General features: G+C 36.5%; 1 protein-coding gene across 4 annotated transcripts in view; it reads right to left on the reverse strand.

The window, feature by feature from the left end:
• ICA69 (islet cell autoantigen 1-like protein) overlaps positions 1–25,418 on the reverse strand; it is a 196,201-nt gene that overhangs the window by 6,305 nt on the left and 164,478 nt on the right. For all 4 annotated transcript variants that reach the window (XM_090390956.1, XM_090390958.1, XM_090390957.1 and 1 more), the window contains exons 10-11: positions 18,141–18,500; positions 10,600–10,697 (exon numbers count right to left, since the gene is read on the reverse strand). In XM_090390956.1, the coding sequence (XP_090247082.1) occupies positions 10,600–10,697; positions 18,141–18,500 (458 nt within the window). The remainder of the gene's footprint in view (positions 1–10,599; positions 10,698–18,140; positions 18,501–25,418) is intronic.

Here is a 25,418-nt window from a genome sequence, read left to right on the forward strand (position 1 = left end):
TCAATCCACCTATATCTTGGTCTTCCTCTGGGTCATTTTGCTGATAACCTGGCAGAGAACACTTGTTTTGCTAATCTTTCTTCGCCAATTCTGTTTAAGTGACCATACCTCATGAGATTAGCTCTGCTAACGCATTCCTAGATAGTGACAATGTCAAGTTCTTTCCTAATATCCTCATTTTTAATATGATATTGCCATTGATGCCATCTGTTCACACCTATAATCATTCTCAGGACTCTCATATCTGCCGTCTCTAGTCTTTGGTCAAGTGTTTTACTTCTCCAGCTCTCAGATCCATAAGTTAAAACTGGTTTGAACACTGTCTTGTATACAGCTAATTTAGTGTTCCGACTAATTTCTCTCTTATTCCCTATGAATTCATTCAACTGACTTCCGACCATACCAGCTTTGCTGATTCTGTTGTCTATTTCTATATTTAATTTACCATCTTCACTAAAAATCGTGCCTAAGTAGCTGAAATGTTTTACTTGTTCCCCAGGTTCTCTATTCACAACACAGTTGACATTTTCAATGATTCTGCCTATTTTCATTGTCTTTGTCATTTTATTGCTGACCTTCATACCATATCTATTACAACAGTTATTCAATTTAGTCAGAGAATCTTGCAGACTTGTAGCGGATTTATTTAGAAGTATAACATCATCCGCATAAAGCAAAGAGCTGAAATTAACATCTACAATTTTGATAACATGTTTAATACCACTTTCCTTCATAATGTGATCTATATAGATAATGAATAACAGGTGGATAACGTACATCCTACTGTACTAGCTCTACTCCAATCATCGGGAATTCGTCCCTCTGTCCAGGCATTCTGAACTATGCAGTGCAGCCACTGTAAGACTCTTATACCACCATACTTCAGCATTTCTGGTCGAATATCATCTACTCCTGCTCCGTTTCCACATTTCAAGCCATAGTAAGAAAAGTCTCATTGACTATGTTATTGTTGATAGTCATGTTTTCTCCCTGGTGCAGGACACCAGAGTGTACAGAGGATTTGAAATTGGAAGTGATCACTATTTAGTCTTGAACAGGATAAAATCGAATTTCATAATGAAAAGAATAACATGTAAGAAAGTTTTAAAGCGAATAAAAGTTGACCAGCTCTCAGATGTGAACTGTAGACTAAAATACACAAATATTATTGAAGAAAAAATTAAAGAGTTTGAGAACAGGAACCAAACCTTGTCGATTCAGTGGCAAGCCTTGAAGAAAGCCCAGATTGATTCAGCTAGAGAGGCATGTGGTGAAGTTGTCTGCAAAGATAGAAAAATTAGAACTCCATGGTGGACACAGGAAGTTAAAGAGGCAGTGAAGGAAAAGAAGAAAGCATATCAAAAGTTCCTGGCAAATAAGTCAGCTTGTGCTCTTAGAGAATACAGAGATAAATGGAAGAATGCTAAACACTGTGTAAAACTAGCAAACAAAAGTCATGGGAGGACTTTGGCAAGTATATAGAAAATAAATATCAAGAAGGTGGCAAAATATTCTAGAGGCTGTTGAAGAAGCTCAGGAATGGAGATAAGAGTGCTGTAAAAGGAGTTAGAGATGATAAAGGTGACATGAAAACGGAAGAAAAAGATATCCTTGAAATATGGAGTAATTACTTCAAAAAATTGCTAAATGAAACAAGCTGTGATGACAGCACAGTGGTAAAAAACACTGACCAGGCATGCAGTCAGGAATACGTATAAATACTTGAAGTAGAAAAAGCCATCAAAGGCTTAAAATGTGGAAAGGCAGCAGGAGTAGATGATATTCAACCAGAAATGCTGAAGTATGGTGGTATAAAAGTCTTACAGTGGCTGCACTGTATAGTTCAGAAAGCCTGGACAGAGGGACGAGTTCCCAACGATTGGAGTAGAGCTCTCATAGTACCCATATATAAAAAGGGAAATAAAACTGAATGTGAGAATTACAGAGGTATTTCCCTCATGAGTATTCCTGGCAAGATCTGTGCAAGTATACTTGAGAAACGATTGAGAAGAATTGTGGAAGTAAAGCTGGGTGAAGAACAACTGGATTCAGGCCAAATAGAGGCTGTCAGGATCAGATCTTTACTTTACGACAAATAGTCAAGAAAGCATAGGAATATAACAAAAATCTGTATTTAAGTTTTGTCGATTTGGAAAAGGCATATGACAAGGTGCCAAGAAAGAAGCTATTCAATATGCTACAGTTCTGTGGTCAATGGGGCATTATATTAAACAATACTTTGTCTTTATTTGAGTTGTAAATCAGCAGTTAGAATTGAAGGAAGTACAGGAAGATGGTTTAATGTTAAATCTGGTGTGAGACAAGGATGTACATTATCCCCTCTGTTATTCATTGTCTATATGGATCACATTATGAAGGAAAGTGGTATTAAACATGATATCAAAATTGGAGTTGTTAATGTCAGCTCTTTGCTTTATGCAGATGATGTTATACTTCTAAATAAATCTGCTACAAGTCTGCAAGATTCTCTGACTAAATTGAATAACTGTTGTAATAGATATGGTATGAAGGTCAGCAATAAAAAGACAAAGACAATGAAAATAGGCAGAATCATTGAAAATATCAACTGTGTTGTGAATGGAGAACCTGTGGAACAAATAAAACATTTCACCTACTTAGGCACGATTTTTAGTGAAGATGGTAAATTAAATATAGAAATAGACAACAGAATCAGCAAAGCTGGTATGGTGGGAAGTCAGTTGAATAAATTCATATGGAATAAGAGAGAAATTAGTTGGAACACTAAATTAGCTGTATACAAGACAGTGTTCAAACCAGTTTTAACTTATGGATCTGAGAGCTGGGTCAGAAGTAAAACACTTGACCAAAGACTAGAGACGGCAGATATGAGAGTCCTGAGAAAGATTATAGGCGTGAACAGGTGGCATCAATGGCAATATCATATTAAAAACGAGCATATTAGGAAAGAACTTGACATTGTCAGCATCCAGTTTTAACTTATGTCTCTGGGAGCTGGGTCAGAAGTAAAACACTTGACCAAAGACTAGAGACGACAGATATGAGAGTCCTGAGAAAGATTATAGGCACGAACTGATGGCATCAATGGCAATTAAAGAACTTGACATTGTCAGCATCCAGAAATGCGTTAGCAGAGCTAATCTCAGGTGGTATGGTCACTTAAACAGAATGGGCAAAGAAAGATTAGCAAAACAAGTGTTCTCTGCCAGGTTGGCAGCAAAACGACCCAGAGGAAGACCATGATATAGGTGAATTGATACGGTACAAAGTGCCTCAGACGATAGAAATATAAGATCTGATTATGTTGGAGTCTTGACAAGTAACAGACTGATTTGGAGGAAAATTGTAGATATGAAGTTAGTAATGATGTAATTTTTTTTCATCTAGTACTATCATATCCAGTACATCCCGTGAGGATACATGGCAGGAATTTGATGATGATGATGATGACGTTAATTTGTAATTGTCAAATGATTAGATTTATTACCTTGGTTAGCAACACTGGGATAACTCCAATTTAAAAGAGTTCATAATATGTGGTGGTATATCCAACTGATTTTCCAAAAAATTATGAACATTAAGGACTTCCACAACCTATGCAAAATTAAACCTTAACAACTATTTCCAGTCCTGTGTTAGCAAATAATCTCACTGGATTCTATGAAAGGGATTTTCCTCAAATTAGGGTACACTTGGCTGTACACTAGTCCATGAAATTTTTGACAGAAGTGTTGTGCACTCACACTTGATTTCTACAATAAATTTAGTTTAATCCTTTATCCAAGTATGAGCAAACAAAGTTTGCGCCTGAAAATATCTTCAGGACTGGGACAAGGTGGTACATTCGCAGGCAACTCATAGCAAAATTGGACCAAGCTCTCATCACTCCTTGTCTCAGTATCTCCCACAATGCAAGGCACATCTCCTTGTGGACATGTATGATGCTATGCATTAAGGGAAGAGGCCACTACCAGACCGGCTTCGACCTTTATTGAGGTGTATTTAAGTAAAGACCTCTCTAAAAATTAGACAACCCGAAAGATCGCCCAACTCAGCTTTGTTGCACTCAGTGATAGGCTCACCCCTCACCAAGAAGAACTTCTCAGCGATGGCTCTACCCCGTGGCAGGCTCACCCCACCACCAGACAGAGCCATAATCTCAGAGGTGGCTCTACTCAGAGACAGGCAAAAACCTACTCCAAGCAGAGCCTTTCATCAGTGGAAGGCAGACCCAGAAGTGGGGATGCTAAGACAGAAGTAATGTGGAGGTCATATTTACCTACATGAGTTGCCAACAGGTGTACCACCTTATTATTAAATTACTCTGGATTTAGAGAAAGATGTTGATAGTATATTTTGCACTTGGTTAGACTATAATAAATTTATAGTCTAACCAATTGTATAAATATCTTCAGGACTGGGGAAAGCTTGGTCCACCTTTGTTACGAGTTGCCTGTTGCCTACGGATGTACCACCTTGCCCCAGTCTTGAAGATATTTTCAGGCATAAACTTTGTTTGCTCACACTTGGATAAAGGATTAAACTAAATTTATTATAGTCTCACCAAGTGCAAAATAAACTTCCAAAAACTTGATTTCTCTTTCTCTTATGAGTTGTCCCTACTGCATTCTGCTTCATCTTCAGCCAAGTTTTGTCTGCATAACTTTAATATGTAGTTATTTTAACAACCATTCTAAGGTATGGCAGTGTGATAGTATTTTTATATATCTAAGATCTGTGTCTGAATTTCGTGAACAGCATTAAGTGTACTATTGCAAATAAAATGAATATATCTGGGCAAATGCTTTCTTTTTTGTTGCCATCTTTTTTTGATATGAGTACTGAGCCTAAAAGGAAGCTATTGATATTCTCCATAAGGTAACCAAGACAGGATGCAAAATTGCAGTGATTAACACTAAGGCTAAATCTTGGAAGTCTAAAACATTGATGGAAACTGATTTTCATGACCTCTGGTACTCTGTGGAAACAAATCCTTTTTTTTTTTTTTTTTTGGCAGGAGGGGGGGGGGATATATATCTAAGCCCAAGATATATATTCCAGTCAGCAGACAAGCATCAGGAGTAGTATCCACTCATTTATAGAATTTCATCAGACATCAAGGAAAAACACATTTCTTCTTTTTGAGCATACAACTTTGAACAATTATTTTTGGACTGATTCCCAAAATAGTATACTAGAAAAATCTAATGGTAATACATTAGAAGACTCTGAAGTCAACAAGCAAATAATAATCCTGCTACCACTATTCGGCCAGGTGTGCTTTCATGTGCAAATGTTCACTCAAATGTTGACCAATATCAGATGATCCTAACCCCCACCCCCTAACAACATTTGACATCCTCTTCAATTGATGACCCTTTTAAATTGTGACAATGTAAAGAGTCACTCTCTCTCTCTCCTCTTAATCTCTTCTCAAGTGGAACATCACTGATACTGCAATTCTCATCATGTTGATGTGTTATCTGGCATCATAAGAATAACTGGTAAGGTCATCACTGCGATTTCTAAACCTCACTTCTTTGGTTGGATTATTGTTTTGTCTTGCAATTCAAAACTTTGCACTAAATCATTAAAACAATTCTTACAGATATGGAAATATATTTATTACCTATTTTACTTTAATCTCTCATCTCTCTTGGTGTCTAAGCCTCTGATCTTCAAGTATGCCAAAACTGTACGAGAGAAGAATCAAACATATCACAATTGGCTATCTGAGAAATTTCAACCTTTACTGCCTATACTAAAACGTGAAATAGTTGAACATAAATTATCAGTATATCCAAATGTCAGTCACACTTTCTTGTTTCTTGCCAAAAGTTTGGCCTGGCCTGCTTTTACCTCTTTGCACTTAGATGGATTTATTGCATTATTACACACACACACACACACACACACACACACACACACACACACACACACACACACACACACACACACAGAAAAGCCAATCACCTGGCTTCTTGCATTTCCTACAGTTAGAATTGATATTTTAGATACCAAAAATTTTCATGTGCTTCATAATTCCCTTCTGATTATTTAGAGGGTCTGCACTTCAGAGCTGATTCCTGTTTTGTTATCATTTTTTTTTCTTTTTTTTTGAATCTCCTATTCCACTGCAGTGTAGAAATTAATCCAATATACAACTTGTTGGCAGTTTTTCCACTTGGTTATACTTTAAATGAAAGATACTGTACACCCCTTGAGGGTACATGGCAGGAATTTGATGATGATGAGAAATTATATACTTGGTTTAATCCTTTATCTAAGTGTAAGCAAACAAAGTTTGTGCCTGAAGTATTTTCAGGACCGGGGCAACTCGTACATAGAAGCTAATGACTTCAAATCACTTGCTATAGTATCCCATAATGCAAAGCACATATTCTTATGGGTATGTATAATGCTAAGCATTATGTGAAGGGTCACTACCCAGACAATTTTGACCTTTATTGAGGTCTCATTAGTGAGTGCTAATGAGACCAAAGGTATACTAAGGTTGAAGTAATGGCAAAGTCATAATTTCTTATACGAGTATCAAAGGTATCGCACCTTATTATTAAAATACTCTAGATTAGAGATGGATGTTGGAAGTTTTTCCACTTGTTTATACTATAAATTAAAGATACCAAGGAATTATATATACTTGGTTTAATCCTTTATTAAAGTGTAAGCAAACAAATTCCCATAATGCATAGCATTATGGGATACTAAGGCAAGTGATGCAAAGTCATCGGCTTCTATGTGTGAGTTGCCCCCAGTCCTGAAAATATTTCAGGTGGAAACTTTGTTTAATTACACTTGGATAAAGGATTATACCAGGATTAATAATTTTTTATATTTTTCTTTACAGATATCATAAAGAAAACTTTAGAGATTAAAAATGAAAAATTCACGACCGAACAGCAAACACAAATTGTGAAATTTTACTATCAAAACCAAGGATCAATAATTCTGACCTAATGAGTATATCGTCACAACTATGGCAGAAGGGATTCTCCAAGTGAATCAACGATTAGACGTTTGATTGGTCGTTTTGAGGAACAGGGTTCAGTAAGCAAATTTCCACGAACAGGCAGACCATGCTCGGCTAGAAACGAAGCCACAGTTGAGGAAGTAAGGGAAAGTGTTGCAGAAGGCCAGAGCACATCACTTGAAGGCAGTCTGGACAGGTTGGAGTCTCTCGGATGTCACTCCAGTGTATTCTGAAAACCTTCAACCTGTTTCTGTATAAAATTCAGTTGGTGCAACAGCTGAAGCCTCCAGATTATTCCCACAGATTTCAATATGAAGTCAGATTTCAAGAATTAGCAAGGAGAGATCTCAAATTTATACACAAGCTGATAATGTCAGATGAAGCATTCCGTATTCTGTGGCTGTACTGGTGAAATCGGATGTAGTCCTTATGTTCCAAAATTCTGATATTCTCTGTCTTGCCTGTTTGGCCAAAGTAAGACATTTTACAGCTGCAAGGGACCTGGTATACACTAGGTAGGTCTAGGGGAAGTGGTTGGTCTTTAGTGAAGTGGATAAGGGATGCCAGTTTTCTGTAAGGCCTTTCTGTAACAGGAGGTCAAGTCATGTTTTTTTAAGATTTTGGTAATTTTTTCCAAGGTGCCTTGGATGTAGGGAATAGTGATGGATTTAGAGTAATCCTTGTTGTGGAGGGGGGGGATTGTAGGTTTCAATACTTTTTGGATTTTTTGGGGGGGGGGGGGGTTAGCCATTGGCTGAGAAAGTGTTGAGGATGTGATTTAGGTCAGTGTTTAGCGCCATGTCGTTAGAACAGATTAGTTTAGCCCTGTTGTATAGCATTCTCACCACTCCATATTGTTGTGTGTGTGGGGGGGGGGGGGGGGGAATTGTTGGTGAATGTACCTGCCTGTATGGGTGGGTTTTCTATAAACTGAGAAAACCAAGGTTTCATCAGGCTGGTGGGTGACTAGTGTGTCTAGGAAAGGGAGGCTGTTGTTTTTCTCTTTTTCCAGGTACTTGATTCTAGGGTATTGGTTGTTTAAGTGTGTTAAGAAGGAGAGGAGTGTATCAGAGCCATGTGGTCAAATAGCGAACACATCATCAACATAGCGAAGCCATATGGTTGGTTTTTGTGGAGCAGAGGCTAAGGCTTTTTCTTCAAAGGTCTCCATAAAGAAATTGGACAAGGGTGGGGAGAGTGGTGAACCCATGGCTGTCCCCTCTATTTCTTTGTAGAATTTTCCTGCCAAACAAAATAGCCTGAGTTCATTGTGAACTGAAATAGGGCTAAGATATCGGAAGAAAATTTAGCTTGGATTAGCTCTAAAGTTTCCTTGAGTGGGACATTTGTGAATAAGGAGGAGAACGTCGAAGCTGACCATTATGTCAGTATGTTGGAGTGTAAGGTTTTCTATGCTGGTTTTGAAGTGGGCTGAGTTTTTTTATGTGTGATGGTGTGTTGCCAGTATAGTGTGTGTGAGTGCTTTGGCCAAATGTTTAGCTAATTTGTATGTGGGGGAATCAATGCCATCCACCATGGGACGTAATGGCACATTTTCTTTATGTATTTTTGGGAGTCCATAAATACTCGGGGGGGGGGGGTGGAATTAAAAGGCTTTAATCTGTTGGTAACTTCTACAGGCCAAGAAGTGACTTTCTTAAGGAGCCTGTGAAGTTTTCTGATTTGGTGGGATTGAAATCTAATAAAGGAGCATTAAGCTTACCTGTGTAAAGTACTACAGTTGCATTTCCCTTATCCGCTTTGGTGATAACTATTTCTTTATTATTCCTCATTTCCTGCAGAGCTTTATATTCCTTGTTGGATATGTTGGTTTTTTGGTGGTCTTGCTTTGGAGAGGACAAAGCTGCATCCAGTCTTACACTGTTGGCGATTGATTTGGGAGGTGATGGATTCCGCATTCGATCTGGATCATAATATCCTCACTAGGTATTTTTCTGGGAGCAATGGCGAAGTTGTGGCCACATGAAAGCACATCGAGTGCTTCAGGGTGACTGAAGAAAGGTTGATTAAGGTGTTGGTAGGAAGTTTTGGATTGACGGTCGAGTTATTTTTTAATTTTTCGAATTTTTTCATCTGTCGACCTTGTACTTTTTCAAATTCTTTGTCTGCAGCGGTACATGAGATGGCATGTAAAATTGACCAAAGCTCGTGATTTAAAATGGACGAAAGCTCTTCTTCAAAAGCACGAATAGCTTTGTTAATGTCCGCTAAGAGAAACCGCATGGCAGAAATTTATTCCTGAAGCAAAGCATAGCTGGCGTGGTTATAGATACGGAGAGCTTTTTGTGAAACAAAACGGTGCTTGAATTTTACACAATTTGGGATTACCTGATTACCCCGGCAGCATTTTAGGAAAGTTAGATGATTTAATTGTCTAGACAACTTCAACTTCATTTTACCGTATTGGTGGGCCTTCCGTGGCTTATACATTGGTTATGCATTACTAAATCACTTAAGGAATTGACAACGTAGATACAAATATAAATTAAATTACACTTTAATAAATATTTCTGATATTTCGGCAACGTCACGTTGCCATCTTCAAAAGGAACTTACAAAAAAAAGGCACGTCACGTAGGCACTACAACACAGTAACTGAGAATAAAGTGATAAAGCTATTGTTCTCCTAAAAGTCTTGATGGTGCCCCCTAGCGGGCTAAGTAGGTGTTCTTGGCCGTTGGGCTGAAGGTCTGCTGATGTAAGCCTCCCAAATTTGGGGCAGTCTCATACAACCAAATTTGTTGAGGTTTGGAGAGTTTCTTAGGGCTGAGGCTGATTCCATAAATAGTCTTTTGAATTTCTATTTGCTACGGTGTATTACTGTAGCTTTCTTCCACCGTATATTCTGTGGCATGTATCCAGAGCATGGTCTGCAAGAGCAGAATGGCTGTATTTGTGAAAACGGATGTAGTCCTTGTGTTCCGAAATTCTGATATTCAGTTTACAGCTGCAAGGGGCCTGGTATACACCAGGTAGGTCTAGGGGAAGTGGTTGGTCTTTAATGGAGCGGATAAGGGATGCCAATTTTCTGTATGGTCTGTAACAGGAGGTCAAGTCATGTTTTTTTAAGATTTTGGTAATTTTTTCTGAGGTGCCTCGGCTCGGGTGTAGGGATGGATTTAGAGTAATCCTTGTTGTGGGGGGGGGGGGGTAGCCATTGGCTGAGTATAAGTGTTGAGGATATGATTTAGTTCAGTGTTTAGGGCCATATCATTAGAATAGATTAGTTTAGCCCTGTTGTATAGTGTTTTCACCACTCCATATTGTTGTGAAGGGGGGGGGGTGATTGGTGAATGTACCTGTATGGGTGGGTTTCCTATAATTAAGTGATTTAATAATGCATAACCAACGTATAAGATTGTCTACGACAGTTTACTACCAAATATCACACACCTTTACATAACACGTGTTAAACCAAAACTGACCACATAAACAATATGGAATATCACTCGTAATATATGCATGCGCAGCTAGTCATGACCTCCAAGCGCTATACACTGGATATGTGTAAGGATATTTATATTAAGCAATTTGTTTGTATCTGTCAGATCAGCCATGACTTCCACAGGGTTAAATATATTTCTTACCTTTTTAGACTGCACTGGTTCTATTCTGGAAGATGCTGACGGAGTACCTACAGCAGATATATTTGAGGTGGCAGTAACATTTGAAAGTACTGTAGTACCTAAAAAAATAATTACAATAGCAAATAATTATTTGTAAGTAGAAAACTGAAATCAACAGAAATTACAATCACTATTTCATTTTCTTATTATCACAAGTCATTTATTATTAAAATTTTATTGTAAAAGACAGCATAAGATTTTTCTTATGCCAAAATCCTCTCCATTTTATGTTATTTTGTCCACGTTTTTCTGCTCAGCACATTATTTTTGTGAATATTACTGAGCATATCAAATAATGTGGGATAATAAAGACAAAAAAATGAACAGAGAAACACAGTTTTTATAACAAACATCAAGCAATATGAAAATAGAGAAATGTAAATTTCTGCAGTAATGGGGGGGGGGAGGGGTAAGAGCATGCCAAACATAGTAAATGGGAAGGTAAATTATCCCATTGTAGTATCTATAAAATTATGTGTAGGATTTACAACTGATTTGACTTTAAAAACTTTTTTTTAACAATTTTCTTAGAAAAGCAAACAGCATCAGTGGGAGCCAGACTCAGGAAGATACCAATGTTGAATTAATGTAGAAGAATATATGACTTCTACTGATGAGACCTGATTAAAGGTCAAAACTGATCTGGATAGTGACTCTTTTCATAATGTATGAATAATATACATGCCCAAAAGTAAGTGCTTCACATTACGGAATATTAAGGTGATCAATGTGAAGTCAACAGCCTATATATAAATAAATTAAAGATGCCAGAAAATTATATTCTTAGTTTAATATTTTATCCAAGTGTAAGAAAACAAAGTTTGCATGTGAAGCATCTTCGTGACTGGACTACTTGTATATAGAGGGTAATGAATTCACATCAGTTGCCTTAGTATCCCATAATGCAAAGCACATCCCCATGTAGAAGCTGGTCTGGTTGCCGTACCCACTCTCCAACCAGCAGGTCATGGGTTTGAATCCTGCTGCAGGCATGGATGTTTGTGATTGTCTTATCTTATGTATCGCCATAACTTTGATATGGTGCAGTATGACCTTCGCTATCCTTGCACCATTAAAACCATAAATCATCACCCTTTCAGAAGTTTATAATACTATGCATTACGGAAAGGGCCACTACCCAGACCAGTTTTAACCTTCATTGAGGTCTCATCACAGGGAGCCAGACCCAGAGGAGATACCAAGGTTGAAGTAATGCATAAGTCATATATATCCCATTACAAGTAGTAAAACATGTATCACCTTATTATTAAATTACTCTGGATCAAAGATAGATATGTATGTCCCAAGTTTTTATTCCCCCACTTGGTTAGAATCTTAGCTTTTCACTTTTCTCACTTGGAAAAAAAAACTCGGAACATATATCTTTGATCCAGAGTAATTTAATAAGATGATGCACCTTTTCACTACTTGTATATGGAATATATATGACTTCTGCATTATTTCAACCTTGAGATGCGGTGATTAATACTCTTGGAGGATAATAGATGGCAATGCTATAGCCAATGAAGTTCTAACTGAGGCTTGGCTATTGCTGTTATCCTCCTGCCATGATCAGAGCTTTAACAGCTCAATAACACCTTATCCCTACACTGCCCTCTACAGATAACGGGGAAGATGACAAATCCTGCCCCTTTAAGCCAGTCCTTATAAGGACATATATAAACCTTGGTATCTCGTCTGGGTCTGGCTCCCACTGATGACACCTTAGATTTTGGCAAGATAAGTACTTTGGTTTTTCTTTTGTTTTTCAACTTTGATATTTTAATTTTATTTTGCTGGTGCTAGTGGTGCCCCTCCCTACTAGCACTGGATTTTTTTATAAAGTAAATATTAAGACTGCTGGTAATGCAGTTAATATCTGCATTACGGAATTACATTTGGCCGTATCACAGATGCCATTATATGGTAGCTAAGCTCCCACAATTGCTGGTGGTGTTGAATTGTTTCTTTATCATGGGATATTTAATTTTCAGTCTTATAACTGAAAGTTTTCTCTTATACTCAAACACAGAAGTTTTAGTCTCTCCCCACCTGAGATAATGGTACCAGTACCTCCAAGGATGCAAACTCTAGGAATGGAAATTTCAGGATGTGAAGAAGTGAGACAGGTGATTAAAGTTTTAAGAGAGATGGTTGGGGGGCTCATTTTTCACAATCTCCCAAGACAAGTCAAGACTGCATGGTTACTTTCCCCAATAGGAGGCAATGTGGTCACTTTGATTGTGGATAGCTCTTCTGATCCTATGACCAAGTCCAATAAAGAGTCTTCTCCATCACATGCTGCCTCACGTAATTATCTCTCAATAGGTGTATAAATTCTATGTCCTTCCTGCCATGTGATCTCTCTTTCTTCCAATCTATATCTTCACAGTTGAAGTCCCCTCATAATAATCATTCAACATGCACTCGTACTAATTTGCTGATGCATGTCTTCCAGATCACCACTGGCACCCCCTAGCCTATAGCAGCAACCAACCATATATTTTATTGGACTTGATCTCACATCAGAACGATTTAAATGAACAGCAACCCTCCTACCTATCTCATATTCATTTTGGCTGCAATTCATCTGCTATCATCAGCACCCCCCCCCTCCTCCTCCTCCCATTCTATCTTCTCTATCCTTTCTGAAAATACTAAAACCTTCACATTCTATCCCTGCAACTACATCATCTGGTGTTAGCCAAGTCCCACTAATGCCTACAACTTTTGGCAAGGTTGCACTAGCCAATACCAAAAATTACTCCCTCCTGTTCCTGATACTTCTGGCATTAGTATACAGAAACTGCAACATCCCTTTAGGCATCTAACCACCTTTACTTCCTGAAATGACTACCCTATTCAATATTTTTGGGGAGAAACTAGATTCTGCACTTGGTCATTCCCACACTCACTCACCTCATGAATGTCTTCACATATATTCACCTGCATCTACCCTAATTGCTTAAGTTTTCCTAAATTTATGCTTCAGCATGCTCAGTGAACAAAGCTCTCTCTAGACACTTAACACCAAAACCATTTAGATGCAGTCTGTCGGCATTATACAAATCCTTTCTGTCAGACTCTGGCCGTAGGTGCACAAACTCTCCATCATTCCTTCTGCACAACTTGTGTATCGATTTATTTGTTATCAATGCCATCCTCCTCAATTCACCTCTATCATAGGAGACTTACAATCTTCACCTTCTTGCTGTTCATTTTTGCTTTGTTCAACAACTCCTTCACATCCTCCCTCATTAAATACTTCTCACCTCTCAGATTATTAGTGCCAACTAAGATAATTAATTCTTTTACCTTACCTTTATGAATCCGGATGGCATGAATATCATTAAGAAATGTTCTCTCCCTGTCATCCATAGTCATCCAACTATGAAATGCTATTCCTGGAATGTGCCTTTGACCTAAGAAATTTTCCAAACTTCAACAAACTTGGATGCATTAATTGCTACTAATTTGGGAGGCACTCATCCTCAGAACTTCAGCCCAACAGCCAAGACCATGAATTTTAGTCCACTAAGGATACTATTTAGCACTTCAGGTACTATGGTTACCTTGCTTCAGCTTCATTTACTCAGTGTTAGTGCTTGCATGCACTTCTGAATTTGGTAGTCATTGCATATACTGTCCAAGTACAAAACAGGAATTTTGGTAAATCTGAATTCATGCTATTGTTATCTTAAATAGACTACTGCTGGAAACCCAATAATAATAAGATAAATTATAATTTTGGAACAGCTACCTTACACAATCTGTTGTTGCACCCAAAGAAGACTGTGTTTGATATTGTAACAATTAATATAAAATTAATTGTTCTGAAACTGAAATAGCATATAAGTTGCAATTTGTACACTAGAAATGAAGGATCAACAGGAAGATGGCTGATATTCAAAAAGATATCAATCTTAGTTTTTTATTCTATATGCAGATGATATAATATTCTTAAATAAATATTCTACAGTCTTCAAGAGCCATCCTTAGCCATATTTGGTAATGAAAATTAGCAATAAAAAGACAAACTATAAAAACAATCAGGAAAATAAAAAATTCTACTACATTCTGATTAGTGAACCTATTGAGAATGCATGCTGCTTCACCAAACAGATCATCATTATTCATCCATTTCCCTCTAAACAGGTGAAAACTCAAGCAGCTGCTGCTGGTCATCCATGCACAATTCAGTTATTACTTATTGTGCTGCTATTGCTACAGTGTGTCCCTTGCCATTACAGAATAAAATGGGAACCAGGATTCATTGGACAACCTTTTTTGTTTATTCCATATGTTACATGGTCCAATCATTCCAATATATTCAAATGCAGACTACTGTTGCACTGTGCTGCCATCTGACCAATTGCAACCTGTTTGTTACTGCACAATTCCTATCATCCTCTGTCAGCCTCTTATATCAACAAGTAAGCTCTAGCCAAAGAGCAGCTGCTTGCCTGAGATAGTTTTTATGCCATTTAGTGGCATGTCTGATACAAAAAACCACATCATCCAAAAAAGCATTCAAGTCACTATTGCTGACTTATCTTATCATTGCACTGAATTACACACACACACACACACACACACACACACACACACACACACACACACACACACACACACACACACACACACACACACACACAATCCCTTGATATAATCTGATTAACATCCTTTATACAACATGTAATGAATACAACTCTGGTGAGATGGAGGATTCCACATATGATGAAGATATATCTAACAAAAATCGCATACAATACATATAAGTCAGTATTAATGATGTCCTTTGAATGGAACAAGTTAGGTTCAAATCCTATGTAGAATGCAAGGAATATTTAAAAGGGCTTTTAAACTAAAAATGAGTTAGTTTCATATGGAGGAAGGCAGAGTTTTTCCCTCTCAAAAACTAGGATTTTCATTCCACAAAACAAACAATGAGAGAATACACGTGCTGACAAAAACTATGTAGAGAGGATTAACCATCCGAACATAACATTCATAAGATTCATATGAAGCCAAGTTATTTTGTCAAGACAACCCAATGAGCTTAACATGTTAATATGCGGAAGATACGTTCCACAGAAAACTGCATATAAAAAAATCGCACAAAAAAAGCTTAACTTACGTTGAAAAATCAGGGATATGTTCCATAATTTTCTAAAACCGCATAAAACCGAAGCAATGAATTAAAATAAACCTAAAATCTCATTAAAAAAGTTTATAAAAATTCCGGAAAATAATAATGCCTAAGTTTGTTTTAAAGCTTTATTCATTTAATTTTATTGAAAAGTAAAATTTTTTTTTTTTTTTAACATTTTGTCATCAGAATTATCATTACTATTAGACAAAATTCGGCAATGTTTGCGAACTGGTGCAAAATCACTTTCGTCACCAGAAGAGATAGTTAGCGCATCAAATCTGTATGGTAAAGGCAATGGTTCTTCACAAACAGAATTAGCTTCACCCTCGTTCTGTGCTGATTTTTTTCTTCTTACAATGTAATCAGTGATTAAACTTTGCGATGATGATTTCACTAATTTTTTATACAGCTCGCAACATCCAGACATACAGTTCTTCATCTCACATTGGAATTTAAAGGCTCGTTCAGAATTTGTGTCATTAACAAGAAAATGATTTTCCAATTTATTGCACAGTTCAAGACCTTCTCGAATTATATTTGCAGTGAGGGGGACAGATTTTTCTTCCGCTTCACTATTGTTTTCTGGATCTTCGATGATATCTAAAGTTAATCGATATCCAATAATATCATTGTCACTTAAGGCATTATCCACAAGCAATTCGTCTACATCATTCTGGCTAAATGTATCAAAACCTTCTCCACCAATTTCATGTGCCAATGTAATGATTTCAGCTGATAATGTAGATGTTTGCATGGTTGCACTGTTTGCAATACATCCAGGCCAAGCTGCTTTCCAGCAAGCATTTAAAGTTTGTGGTCATATTTCAGCAACAGCAGATGCAACATGATTTAAGCAGTCCTAAATAGAAATTTTTTCCCAAACGTCAGTTACTGTTAATGATTCATTTTCTAGTTTATCCAATATAAACTGAAAAGTGTGCTTATCATAATATTTTTTAAAAGTAGCAATTATGCCTTGATCTAATGACTGAATAATGCTTGTTGCATTGGGTGTAAAAAACACTACCTGCACATTTGGATGTTCTAAATGCAGATGACTTGGTGCATTGTCAATAATTAATAAAACTTTAAAATCAGGAGCTTTTTGCTTCATGTATGTTTCCACTTCTGGCACAAAGCAATTATTGAACCATTCAGTAAATACAGCAGTTGTTATCCAGGCATTTGTATTAGCCATCCAATGTCGGCAGCTGTTTTAGATCTTTGCCTTTTAGAGCACGTGGTCTTAGAAATCGATTTACTAGGAAGGATTTCAACATTAGATCTCCTGATGCATTGCTACAAAGTAACAACGTTATTCGATCTTTGCTTGCTTTAAACCCACTTGCTTTTTTCTCAGACTCTGCGATGTAAGTTCGACTAGGCATTTTCTTCCAAAACAGTCCTGTTTTGTCAGCGTTAAACACTTGATCAGGACAATATCCACCATCTTCAATAATTTTGACTAACTTCTCTTGGAAATTTTTGGCTGCTTCGTCATCTGCTGCTGCAACCTCGCCTGTAATCTTCATGTTATGAAGTGCATTCCTTTTTAAAAACCTGGTTTACCATCCTTTGCTAGCTGAAAATTCTTTATCAGCCTGGTAAGCGGAAGTAGATGGCTCCAATTGCTTCATCTGTTCATAAAATCGAAGAGCTTTTTGTTTAATTAAATAGCCACTTATAGGAATTCTTCTTTGAGTTAATTCTTCAATCCAAATTACGAGGCACTCGTTCTGTGTTTTCTAATAAAGCATCTCTTGAGTATACGACGATAATTTGGCACTTAGTTTTGTGCCTGAAATGACAGATTTTCTTATTGCGACTTAATTCTTTTTAATTGCTCTTATAGTAGATTCACCTAAATTAAAATGTTTACCAATTACTGTAGATCCCTCTCCTTTTGCTAAGCGATCTAAAATTGCAATTTTCATTTCCAAAGAAAAGCAATTTCTTTGGTGCTTTTTTCCTCCATTGGGCCAAATTAATTAATTATTAATTAATGATTGATTATTAATTAATAATAAAAAATCAGCTAAATTAACAATTAATTATTAATGAATACATTACAAAATAACCAAGGTGTTCCATGAAAATTTCAGGATTTGTGAAGTGTTTCCATCGTAGGAAAAATTTGGGAAACGCTGGATTACCCTATTATCAGAATGGATTCTCCTTCTTTTGACATGTGCAGAAGTGTCGAAAGGTCTCTTATTTGTGGGCGTGCACCGCATAACTTCAAATCTGCATAAAAACGATCAGCATAAAAAGAGACCCGTGTGTGTGTGTGTGTGTGTGTGTGTGTGTGTGTTTATATACATATATATAAAAGGCATAAGCCATTACAAACCCTGAGGCTTCAGCTGGAGGTTGGCAAAACCAGAATTCATTTCCAATAATTGAGATGGCAAAAAATTTGAAATTATAGATTCTGGATCATGTAATACTTTTTCATCATCATTACCACTTCCAAGAGGTGGAGGAGGACCTACTACACTAAGGGCTCCATTTGCCATGCATGGCTTTTGAGGACTAGGTGGCTGGCTACCAAAAGTTGCTTGCCACTGGTGAGAAAAACTATCATCTGCACCACAGCTGGGAATTGTGGGTATATCACCAATAGAGGAATTTAATATTTCACTAAGAAGAGTCATATCATCTTTCTCAAAATCATCTACTTCTGGATTATTTGTGAGTAAATCTTTTGTCCCTATAGAAAAGTAAAAGTAGATGCATAAAGATCTGTATCTATATATAACTACTTTTTAGTTAAATAGAAAACCAAATACTAATATTACAATATCAAATGAACCTGAACATGACAAATGAAACAGAAGCATACAAAAACATACATGTAACATTATTACAAAAAATTTACACATACTTTTCACAAGAGGTGATAATTTTGTGTTATCACTTTTACTACTTTATATATATATATATACACACAGGGTGGCCATAATTAAAGAGAAGGGTGTTCAGAGTCCTGTAGCAAAAAATGTACTGGACAAAATTCAACCAAGCTTGGTGTAAGTGCACTCTGGGGACATTTGGTACTATAAGCACATGGTTTGGGATTAATTAAATAACAACTAGAAGAGAACACAACAAATCAATTTTCGTGTTCATATAACTTATAGATGTGGTTCAATGTGTCCTCCTTTCAGATGTTCTAAGAATTGCATTTACTGTGAATACAGGCATATACCTACATGTTACTTCACATCATCATACCTGGAAATTTTCAGAAGTTGAACCTCAAAGGCAGAGTAAACTTCATCCTCAGAATATTCATGTGGCAAAATAGGCTCTGCTAACATCATTTAATCTTTTATAATGGATACAAAAAATCTCTTACCAAACTTCTTAAAAAACAATGCCCCAAACATTATATATATGTACACTATATCCTTAACTTACATCATGTGCCCATCACATCATTTTAAGAGATTGCAGCATCTCTTAAAACAACACACAATTAAAAACAGTCTGCAAACAAAATAAAATTTCCCTTCCCGAGGCAGATCAAAGAATGTTTTTGATCTGCCTCAGGATTCTGAAGCAGAAATAGGATTTTTGAACTGAATTGTCCCCTTTCCAGTGGTACCCAGTATTTTGGACAAAGAGATCAGAGCATCCTAGACAAAAAAAATAAAATAGCATAAAATAATAATAATCAATAAATAATACAAAAAATATATACAGTACAGACAACCAAAAGAGGAGATTAGCCCAACATGCCCTGCATAAACATCACTTCATTAGGTGATGAAAAGCAAAGTTACTACAGAAATCTCACTTCAAATTACTGAGGTTCTGGAAGAGGTTAGAGTTATACATAACCATAATTATTGCAACATAACTGATGGTATGATTCTAAGCAAATTTTAACACAATGCCTTATCTTTGTCTCAAGAAGATCAATGAGGAGCAAAAATTTTGCCAGCAGGACATGAATGTAATTCTACACCAAGTTTGGTCAGCATTGATAAAACATATACCTAAGTCAGACCTCAAACAACGTGAACGTGAACAACAGAATGTGACAGCATTCAGCATTGTTCAAACTTAGCATTGCACTGAATCTGCATTTGGATATTTAATTTAATGAACAGTTAGACGGCCACAACTGCATAGAATGAACGATTTTGAGTCATTTCTCATTTCTTGTGTTTAAACTTTTAATTACCTTTGACCCCTGAAGATGTAAGTTCTCGGGTTTTTTTTAATTTTTAATGGTTATTTACCTTAATAAACATGTGGTCCAATTACCGGAATCTTTCTTACGAATGTTATTTTCATAGGTCATTTCACTTTTTTTCCCCAGTTTTTCTTTTTTTGAGTGCTTGTCTTCTGAATGCCTAGATAATGCTTGCTGAAGCTGATGAAAAAAGCATCAGTATGTAAATATTTAATTATTAAAATATTTCCATTCGTGTTCCATGAAGTAATTCTTACACGAGTTACTTCATGGAACACGAATGGAAATAACAGAATGGAGTACATATAATAGAAATTTGAATGACGATACTTTGATGCCAAGATGGCAGAAAAAAGACTCAGAAGAAGAAGAAGAAGACAAGATGTAGGTGGACTGATGGAGCCAAAAATGTCCTCCAGGGCATTTACTTCTAACAAAGAAAGAAATATAAGATCGGACAACACTGGGAGTTCTGACTTCTGAATTTGGAGGAATATTAATCGAAGATTAGATATACTGTAAACTTAATCATGTAGTACTGTTATTGCATCCTGTACATCCACTGAGGGTACATAACAGGAATTTGATGATGTTGAGGAGAAATTTGAATACAGAAATTACCTAAGAGAATATGGAAACATTAACAGAATGGGATTAGCAAAACATGTTTGAAACAAAAAAGACCTGGAGGAAAATTATTTGATAGCTTGATGCACTCAGAAGTCTAGAAGGGTTAAATGTAAGAGCTAAATAAATCAAAGAATAGGTTAATCTGCAAACAAAGATGCTTATTAGAATTAATCATGAAATAGTGTTAAAGTGTCATAATATCTGAAATACTTAATGAAGGGATATGATGATGATGATGATGAGATTTAGTGTTTTGAAGTTTATTTTTATTTATTTATTTTTTTTTTTTTTGGAACCCTATTATATGATTTTGCAAGATCAAAGCTTAAACAGATATTCTTATCATAATTTTCAAGATTTTATATCTATTTGTTATAATGCAAAAACCAGGGGCTTGACAATCTCTATTTGGCTGACACTATTTGTTCTTCAACAGTTTTTCTCAGGTATACTTGCATATTTCTTGACAGGAATAATCAGCAGGGGAGATTCTTTTATATTACTCTTCCTCAGCAACTTCTATCTCTACAAACAATAAAAAAATTAGCAGGTAATATTTCTGGCCAGTTTCTCACTCAGATTTTGCTGTCATTAGTTCACTGTTATCCTAAAACTATATCATTAAGAATTTCTTTCACTGCATTGATAGAGGTCTACATAATATTTCTTCTGATAGCTAACAGAGAAAGCTATTTTTTAAAGTCTTCTCTATAGAGCTACAAATTAGCAAATTCTCTATACAGCTACACTCCCATCTCCTAATCTGTGTTATTCAGAGTATATGTAGCTTAGTTGGTAATGCCAATGTCCTTTGGTTGGAAAGACCTAGTTTTCAATCCCATTTAGGATTTGTCACAAACTTTAAAAGGGACTTTACACTTGAAGGTGGGTTAGCCAGTACCAAACCTAGTTGTTTCCAGCCAAATTTCAAACATTCAACCCTCATATTCAGAGCTTACAGCTTTATAAATTTTGTAAAGAATAATAATTTCATTAGCGGAAAAGTCAATAAAGAGAAAAAGCAGTGATCTAAAACATTAAAAAATACTACAAGAAGCTTACCTCATGGCTCCAGGATTATTTCTTTATTATTATTATTATTATTACGGGTATCTCCATGGAGTCAGTAGACTCATCGCGGGAGACCCAAACTAGCAAAACAATATCTGTCATATCTCTTCTTGAATTCATTTACAGACGAAGAGCTCACAACTAAGTCAGGCAATGAATTCCACTCATTCACCACCCTCCAGGCAAAAAACCTTGTTCTGACACCTTTGTTAACCACACTCTTCTTTAATTTCCAGAGATGACCTCTTGTTCTTCCATCACTATCACACAGCTGAAACATTTCCCCTGCATCAATCCTATAAAAACCTTTTAGTAATTTGAATGTTTCTATCATATCCCCTCTTCTTCGCCTATCAACCAATCTCTGCAATCCACAAGCTCTCAATCTATCAATGTAGGGAGCATTTTTTATATCACTCACCAACTTGGTCACTCTTCTCTGAACCCTCTCCACAGCCTCCTCATCTCCAAGGAATCCAGGTGACCAGACCTGAGCACAGTAATCCAAATGTGGAAGTATCAATGCTTTATAAAGGGGAATAATAACCTTTTTATCTCTGGATGTCAGTGTGTTCCTCAACAACCAAGTAATCCTATGTGCAATCTTGGACACCTTAGCAACGTGTCCTCTGAACTTCATCTCCCTATCTACCAATACCCCTAAGTCCCTAGCCTCATCAATCTCTTGGAGTACCTTTCCATCGATGTAGTACACAGCTGGTAATCTTTTAATCCCAAAATGCATGACTTTACACTTTTCCACATTGAACTGACATCCATTTTCTTTTGCCCATTTTACCAGCTTATTTAAATCCTCCTGCAAACTTTCAACATCAGCTTGATTTTTTATTGCACTACACAACTTTGCATCATCAGCAAACAACTGAATATCTCCCTTTAAGCCGTTTCCTATATCATTTATATACAAATTAAACAACATTGGCCCAAGCACAGAGCCCTGAGGCACACCACTGGTCACCTGCCTCATTCTGGACTCGGCTCCTCCATACACCACCTTATGGTATCTCTCCCTGAGCCATTCTCCTATCCATATCACCAATTTAATATCCATTCCCATCTGCTCCAATTTGCGTAACAGTGTTCTATGGGGTATCCTGTCAAAAGCCTTAGCAAAATCCAGAAGTACCACTGTGTAGCCAGTTCCTTTGTCCAACTCAAATATTATTCTATTATGAATAGTTAATAGATTGCTAAGGCAGGATCTACCTTTAACAAAACCATGTTGGCCTCTATAGAGTATCATATCCTGATCCACCCATTCTTGAATTTTGTCTTTAACCAACTTTTCCAATACTTTTACCACTACTCCTGAGATGGTGATTGGTCTGTAATTCAATACCGCTGTTTTAGAGCCACCTTTATGCAAAGGAACCACTTTGCCTAACTTCCACTCCCTAGGGACCATACCAGAGTTCAAACTTAAATTAAATATCCAGGTAAGAGGGATTGACAATTCATTTGCACATTCACGCAACACCCGAGCTGATATTCCATCTAAGCCTACCGCAGTGTTTGCATTTAAGTTTTGCAATATATTTAATACCTCTGATTCTTTAGCTTCAATTCTCACATTAGGTATTGCTATAGGTATAGAGATATCCTCACTTGGGTGATAGACTTTTGAAAAGTGATCACTCAGTAACTCGACTATTACCTCTGATTTTGTCACCTCAATACCATCAGCACCCACTAAGGTTATCCTTCCGAAGTCATTCTTCCTCTTACTTGACACATAGCGGAAGAACTCTTTGGGATTACCCTTGATCTCTTTGGCTAAGGTCTTCTCATAATCTGATTTAGCTTTTCTTACTATGCTGGTAACCTTCCTAGCTTGAGCCTTGTACTGCTCATGGTTGTCCTGATCGCCTTTCTCCTTGTAAATTCTCCATAACATTTTCTTTTTTTGCAGTTCAAGCTTGATACTACTGCTCATCCATCTAATGCCTGCCTTGTTTGACCTCCTGACCATGGGGACACAATCTGATATTGCTTTCCTCAGATACCCGCTGATTTTATCCCAAGCGCTGCTAACATCTTTCCCTTGCAATATGTTCTGCCATGGGATACAACATACTTTCTTATGATCCTATCTGAGACCGGATGATGTGTTTTCATCATGAAGGACAAATACCATGAACTTGAATAATCTGACATGCAGAATATGCTATCACCCATAAACACAGGATTCTTTGGAAGAAGACTAAACTCCTGCATAAGAGCAGTTTCCTGTATTTCATGTATTTCTTGAGATTATACAAGGAGAGAGCTGAAAAGCTTTGCTATATCACCCATGTATTTTTCATGATTAAACAAGAGTTGAGAAGTTTTGCTACACCATCTTTATCTCAATCTTCACTCTAATCTCAATGCTTCCCTGAATAATCAATCAGAATTTTCTTCAGATTTTTTGCCACTGGCTCACTAGGGTTTGGCTTTTATTTTTTTTCCAAACTTTAAGTCTTCAACTTAAAAAACCTGGTCAACATTGTTCTTTTTGAAACTCATTCATATTCCTTTTATTATGATATTCATACTTATTCTGCTCAAATCTAAATGATGATCACTTCATATTTCAAATCTGCTATATACCCTTGTATTATGAACTAGTCTGAAGATGTCACTATTAATCTTAACTTTATGATTAATACTGAATTAATACTTTTCTTTGTAGAAAAATTTTTCCTTGGTTAGAAAGTAAATTATATTACACAAAAAATTCTTGTTTTAATCCTTTACCAAAATGCAAGCAAAGAAAGTTTGTGAGCAAAATATCTTCATGATTAGGCTGCTTTTATAAGGGGGACAAATGACATCACATCAATTGTCCTAGTATCTCATAAGAAAAGAAGTGTGTTTTATATTACGGGATAACCAGGACAATCTAATGTGACGTTGTCTGACACCCAATACACATAATGTACGTGAAGATATTTTATGTGCAAGCTTTGTTTGCTCATGTTTGGGTGAAAGATAAAAACAAGAATATAATTTCTTGTCTAGTATAATTTTATAGAAAAAGATTTTTCTTATTTCTTGTATGTTCTCTCTATGTAAATTTGGCACATCATTATGTTTCAACATGAAATTAGCAATAACTAGTCTATGTGCTAAACAAACATCCATTGTATACTGACCCAAATTTCCTAAAACATTTATATATGCCTAGTACTTGTTTTTCCCCTGCTGTTTAGTTCTCTAACGAGAACTAAACCGTCCCCCCCCCAACTTTTTTTTTAATGTCATCTGCTGTCTCCCAAGAGTTGAAAAATTCCTCTTCTCCTTCCTTACTAACACCTTCTAAGCACAACCACAAATAAGGCTTATTGTCAAATTTTCCAGTTTAGTGGTGTTGAATATTACATCTACTCATTTTTCCCTGATCACTACTGCCCGAATACAGCATCTTATATTATTTGGCATTATCTTACCTATTTCTATCATCTTCCTCTTGGTAATACCAATTATGTGTTAGCACTGCTGTAATTCTTCTGACAGTTCTACTTCTTGTCCAATGATAATACTTCTTATGTTGTTGGCATTTATCTTCAAGTCTCCTGAGGTAATTGCCTTTTCACTGTTTGTCCTGATTTCCTAATGAAAATAGTGGGGCTGAGGCTCTTGTTTAACAAGGCAATGCTTCAAATGACATTGTATTCGTCCACATTGTATACCATCCTGTTTCTTTATAGTTTAAGCCAATACAGA

Source organism: Typopeltis vanoorti, chromosome 3, assembly GCF_054136105.1.
Source record: "Typopeltis vanoorti isolate ZY-2024b chromosome 3, IOZ_Tvanoo_1.0, whole genome shotgun sequence".
Lineage (NCBI taxonomy): Eukaryota > Metazoa > Arthropoda > Arachnida > Uropygi > Thelyphonidae > Typopeltis > Typopeltis vanoorti.